Source organism: Theobroma cacao, chromosome 9 (assembly GCF_000208745.1).
Source record: "Theobroma cacao cultivar B97-61/B2 chromosome 9, Criollo_cocoa_genome_V2, whole genome shotgun sequence".
In the NCBI taxonomy this organism is placed as follows: Eukaryota; Viridiplantae; Streptophyta; class Magnoliopsida; order Malvales; family Malvaceae; genus Theobroma; species Theobroma cacao.
In genome coordinates, this window is record NC_030858.1 from 33,908,141 (window position 1) to 33,914,354 (window position 6,214).

General features: G+C 36.7%; 1 protein-coding gene across 1 annotated transcript; it reads right to left on the reverse strand.

The window, feature by feature from the left end:
• Positions 3,494-4,156, reverse strand: LOC18590287 (F-box/kelch-repeat protein At3g23880). Its single transcript, XM_018126715.1, has 2 exons — positions 3,782-4,156; positions 3,494-3,676 (listed from the first exon to the last, which is right to left on the reverse strand). Exons 1-2 carry the CDS (start codon positions 4,043-4,045, stop codon positions 3,557-3,559), a joined length of 384 nt encoding a protein of 127 aa, XP_017982204.1. The 5' UTR covers positions 4,046-4,156; the 3' UTR covers positions 3,494-3,556.

Below are 6,214 nucleotides of genomic sequence, written 5' to 3' on the forward strand. Positions count from 1 at the left end.
CAGATCCAGAGAAGATTCGTGCAATTTCAGAGTGGCCAGCACCTACATCTATCAAAGAAGTAAGGAGTTTTCATGGTTTGGCATCTTTTTATAGGAGATTCATTCGAAATTTTAGTTCTATTATGAGTCCTATAACTGAATCTTTGAAGAAAGATGGATTTGAATGGTCACATTCTGCACAAAAAGCCTTTGAAAGAGTTAAAGCTTTGATGACTGAAGCCCCAGTTCTCGCACTACCAGATTTTGAGAATTTATTTGTTGTTGAGTGTGATGCTTCACATGTAGGAATTCGAGCAGTTCTTAGTAAAGATGGAAGGCCTATAGAGTTTTTTAGTAAAAAGTTGACAGACTCTAGACGACGTTATTCAACTTATGACTTAGAGTTTTATGCTTTGGTAAGGGCCATTCGTCATTGACAGCACTACTTGGCTTATCGTGAGTTTGCTGTTTATTCTGACCATCAAGCTTTAAGGTATTTGCATTCGCAGAAAAAGCTTAGTAATCAACATGCTAAGTGGGGTTCTTTTCTCAATGAATTTAATTTCTCTTTAAAATATAAATTTGGGCAGTCTAATACTGTGGCTGATGCTTTGAGTAGGCGATGTAAAATGTTATCAGTTATGAGCACTCAAGTCACAGGATTTGAAGAAATTAAAAATCAGTATAGTTCTGATTCATATTTCAGCAAGATAATAACTGATTTGCAGGGTTCATTACAAGCTGAAAATTTACCTTATAGGTTGCACGAAGATTATTTATTCAAAGGTAACCAGTTGTGCATTCCAGAAGGATCTTTAAGGGAGCAAATCATTAGAGAACTTCATGGGAATGGTTTAGGAGGACATTTTGGGAGAGACAAGACTTTGGCAATGGTGGCTGATCGTTATTATTGGCCAAAAATGCGCCGAGATGTGGAGAGGTTGGTGAAAAGATGTCCAGCTTGTTTATTTGGTAAAGGCAGTGCTCAAAACACTGGTTTATATGTTCCTTTACCTGAGCCAGATGCACCATGGATTCATTTGAGTATGGATTTTGTTTTGGGACTTCCAAAGAAAGCAAAAAGGTTTGATTCTATCTTTGTGGTGGTGGATTGGTTTTCAAAAATGGCACATTTTATTCTGTGTTTTAAGACTTCTGATGCAACTTATATTGATGAATTATTCTTTCGTGAGGTTGTAAGACTATATGGTATTCCAACTTCCATTGTTTTTGATAGAGATGTGAAGTTTATGCGATATTTTTGGAGAACTTTGTGGAGAAAATTTGGGACAGAGTTGAAGTATTCTAGTACTTGCCATCCGCAAACAGATGGTCAAACAGAAGTTGTGAATCGAAGTTTGGGTAATATGTTAAGATGTCTTATTAAGAACAATCCAAAGACTTGGGATTTAGTCATACCCCAAGCTGAATTTGCTTACAACAATTCTGTCAATCGAAGCATAAAGAAGACACCATTTGAGGCTACATATGGGTTAAAACCTCAACATGTGCTAGATTTAGTACCCCTACCACAAGAAGCTAGAGTGAGTAATGAAGGAGAGTTATTTGCTGACCATATTCGAAAAATTCATGAAGAGGTAAAGGCTGCTTTAAAGGCCAGCAATGCAGAATATTCTTTTACAGCAAATCAACATCGTCGCAAGCAGGATTTGAGAAGGGTGATCAAGTACTTGTGCACTTGAGGCAAGAAAGATTTCCTAAGGGTACTTATCACAAACTCAAGTCTAGAAAGTTTGGACCTTGTAAGGTGCTAAAGAAAATCAGTTCAAATGCCTACTTAATTGAGTTGCCACTTGAGTTACAAATCAGTCCTATTTTCAATATTTTGGACTTGTATCCATTTGATGGATGTGATGGAACTGCATCTAACATAGACGCTCAAATTCAGCACCTTCCAATTGCTAAGGTTGAAGTTATTGAGGATGTGCTAGATGTAAAAGAGGTTCGATCTAGACGGGGGAACCCGTATAGACGATTTTTAGTGAAATGGCTTGGTAAACCTGCTAATGAAAGCACTTGGATTGCAGAAGAAGAATTGAAAAGAGTGGATCCCGACATCTATGAGGAGTATGTCAAGGCCTACTCGTCGGAGTCGAGTCTTTTCTGACCCGAGGGGTCTGATGCAGGCGCATATGAAAATTTATTTAGTATTTTAGTTAGTTTAGGATTTTATTTTATTTTATTTAGTTTGAAATTCTTTTTCCTATATTTATTAGAATTTTAGTACTTTAAGTCTTTATTTAGGATTAGAATTACTATTTGATTAGGATTTATCTTAACTATTATAAATAAGTATCTTAGGTAGAAGATTATTATTATTATCTTTTGTTATTTTGAATATTTATTCAAGAGGTTTCTTTGAAAACCCAATTATCTTTTTTATTGTTCCAACACAATCAACCCTATTCTAGCCCTAATTGTTGAGTTCTAATTGCCCTAAACCTTTCGGCTACATCACTTCTTGAAGCATTCTGGATTGCAATTTTCATACTGACAGCTAGGTAAGGGTCTATAGTTTCTGAACTCTTCCCAAATCCCTTTGAGCTCAACAAAGTATGTGTCCACAGACTGAGTCCCTTGAGTCACATTCCCTAAGGTAAACTGTAGATTACACACTCTGGTGTCATCTGGCTGAGCATAATTTTGCTTCAAAACATTCCAGGCATCCATAGCAGAGTCCATGTAGAATATAGTCGATGTTCTAGGAAGAGTGATTGAATCCAACAACCATGCTAGAATAAGGTTATTGCAACGCATCCATGAAGGATAAAGAGGATCTGTTGCTTGAGGTATAGGAATAGACCCATTTATAAAGCCTATTTTGTTTCTGATTGAAAGTGCTAAAAGAAACGACCTACTCTAGGTCACATAATTACTTGTGGTGAGTTTGTGGTTGATGATGACTGAACTAGGATGGTCAGTGTGATGAAGGTAATAAGGAGATTATGGATCTCCCATAGGTGAGATTTGAGATGTGTTTTGTGCTGAGGTTTGAGATCCTTGAAATCTTGATTCAGTTGATTCAGACATTAATCAAGAAATGATATGAAATAGTAAATGAAATCAGAGATAAATTGAGAATCAAATACTGAGGATCAAAAACAGGTGAATGAGCTGAAAACAGGAGGGATTTACCAGTGATGAAGAGTATATGAAGGACCAAGGATTTCTTTTGCCATCATTCCAAAAATACGATTCCAGATCTGACCTGCTTTGATACCATGTCAAAAATGGTGAAGAAGGCGGCGCTTAGGTATGGGAGAAATGTAAGAGTATTTCTCATTAAGGTAAAAACTTTACATTAGGGTCTATATATCCGTACATGTATGTTTTAACAGGAAAGAGTAAAGTTAACTACATAACTAACAAATAAGCATCAGCTAACTAATTTTTATACATAAGTGAAACGGTGAGTTTTGTATGCTATTCTAAGAATATGCAAGCTTTATTAAAACGGTGCACTTTGAATTCCCTGTTTGTCTTCTTTCTTTACTATCGATTATTCTGGCTTCATGATCATCCGTCTGTGTGTTTCTTGAACACTTATCTGCATCCTTTATTCATCAATTTCATGCCTGATAAGTAGATTGCAAATGTAGTAATTTTTCTGCCAGTAAAAGCTCTCAGAACATAACAACAAACCATTACTCAATGCCAGGATCTTTATCGGGCAATCCTGTTAAGAAGGAAGAAAGTTTAACGAAAATCCTGGCAATGGGAAATCCTGGAATTGAATAAGAGCAACACGGTCATCTATCATTCTAGATGGAAGAATTCTTACTTCAAACAAGTACCGGAAAAGAAGGTTCCATGGTTGAGATGTAGACAAAGATAAGCTACGGTTGATTCTGGTGGCATAAGAGCGGGCAAAAAAGGGATCAGAAATCAGGGTGAACCATCTCTTGGACACGCATTTGAACATGAAGATGTGTTTAACTGGCAGCCGTTGAAGAATCTCGGTCAAAAGCCAATCAGGAACATCAGAGTCATCAATTAAAAGTTGTTCTGCTAATGTTCCGTTCGAAGTTTCTGCCATCTTGATCATCTCAAAAATCAATTCCCATTCTCTCAACAGAAGCTTGCAAATGTTTGATTTTCCTGCAGAACTAGCTTCACTGATTCCATTTTGTGCTTCAGGTTGCTTTTTAGTGAAATATCATCATTATTTCCTGTGATTTTAGTTGAATAATAGAATCAAAGAATGATTCCTAATTCCTGCCAGGTAAATAGTGGCTGTTAGCCGAAATGATTGCTAGAGAAAGCTATATATTCATTGAACTAAAAATTTAATGGTCTTCAGTAATCACATAAGACCCTTATCTCTCATTCTAGCCTCCTTAAATACAGGGTTCCATTCAATTCGGGTAAGGATCTAAGGAAAATGCTACAAGTTCACGAAATTACTGTGTGGCCTCCCATGATTGACAGTTAATTTCCGGCTGAAAGTGAATGTTCAACTCAAGTGTAGCAGCTTCTCTCTGTCTAAGACTAGCCTCTTCATGTATTCTTATAAAACAGGAAATTCTAACTTTTCTTGTTGGGTACAAGGCTTAGATTCTTATCAGACCAGTCAAGAAATTAAATCAGGCAATGTCTTTTCTTTCTACGCCATGTGCTATCACATTAACAGTTTAAGACGCGGAACAGATCAAACTAAGCCTCATTATAGTATGAAAGTGGCTTAGCCCTTGATTTTGTTTCCTTTTTCTGGCACAATTTATGTTATTTTAATTTTTTGTTTTACATAAAAAGAAAAGTTATGAAAGAACTTCTATTTGGTATCTATGTACTGGTTTATTGAACTCAAAAAGCAGGGCTAGCATTCAATTCCTGATCAGTCCCAAGATTACTTCATTCACTAATTTGGAAGTTAATTATGTTCAAAATGAGCTCAATATATTGAAGCTTCAGAAGGCCTGATTTCAGTCTCAGTTTCATTTTCTTCGACTTATAAAATCACCGTTTTACTTCCATTTTGATCTATCAAGCAACTCTCCTTGCTTCAAGCACAGAAGAGAGGTCAGAATTCTTTCTCTTAGCTAAGCAACATGGCAAGAATTAAGGCCTCTCTTCTGGTAGCTTTGTTATTCTTTGCATTTCTAGCCTCCTTATCAGGACTAATTACAACCAAACTAGAAGAATGAAGATGACAAACCCCCCAATCCACCAAGTACAAAAAGAAAAAATCCAATAGAAACTGTGTTCAACTGTTCAAGGTACTTATCCTACAAAATTAGTAACAGGTCATTGACATCGCATGCCAAAAGGGCTGCAGGGTACTTGTGAGAATGGGACTGGCATGTCATGAAGAGTTTGTGAAAAGAACTTTACTAGAACATTCTGTACCAGAACCAAGGAAAGCGTGGATTTAGTCTGGGGGGTATGTGTGAAAAGCGGCTAATGCCCTAAGTATCCCTTATTTACTCTTACAGAATAAAGATTCACTTCTGTCCTACTGTATGTATATAAAGCCAAAAGTTGCACAGTCCTCTCATTAATGCAGTTCAAATTACCAAAAAGAAAAGAGTAACATTTTGCATTATTTGCAAATTTTTTAGTATATTGATCATTAATTGATACTACACAAGAAGAAGAAGTGTCTCTACAAACTAGCTACAATCTACAAAAAATAGTCTAATATATTTATTTTTCTTTTTTACTCAATCATCCAATTTTAACACACGGTCAGGGCGTTCGGCAGACATTAATTGTTGTAGAGCTTTTTACCGGCCTCCAGCCTTTCAGCTCTGAAGGCGGACTTCTAAAACTTCCAAACCTAAACTGTCTAAGCCTAAGCAGCTTTGGTTAGTGTAAAAGCAAAAGACCTCTGTCTTAAAGGCGCATGATCTGATCTGTTCATGTGGTTTTCTTTCTTCCAAAAAACAAAAATGTTATGCAACTTGCCATGAGCCATATGGGGGAGGGGGAGGGGGAGGGGGAAGGGGCGGGGCATGTCACTTAATGTGGTTGACCAAACAAGAAGAGAAAGAAGAGCCAATAAAGTAGCCGAGGCACAATATTCTGATTCGTTAATTCAAGAAAAGATATTGATCGGCACATCTGTGCCCTCTCAATAATGAGATAGAGCGAGTGACATTCTTTTCCTTTCGTAACATGTTTGAGCTAGACCTTTAACTAAACCAGTATACCTAAAAAATCCTGCTCAAGGAGAAAACGGTAAAATCCATACGGTTCAAGAAATATTGAAAACCCA

Coding starts and splice junctions, on each gene's coding strand:
- LOC18590287 (XM_018126715.1), bottom strand. CDS start 4,045: ATGATCAAGATGGCAGAAACTTCGAACGGAACATTAGCAGAACAACTT. Junction 3,677..3,781: donor TTTTCCGGTACTTGTTTGAA/GTAAGAATTCTT, acceptor CCTTCTTAACAG/GATTGCCCGATAAAGATCCT.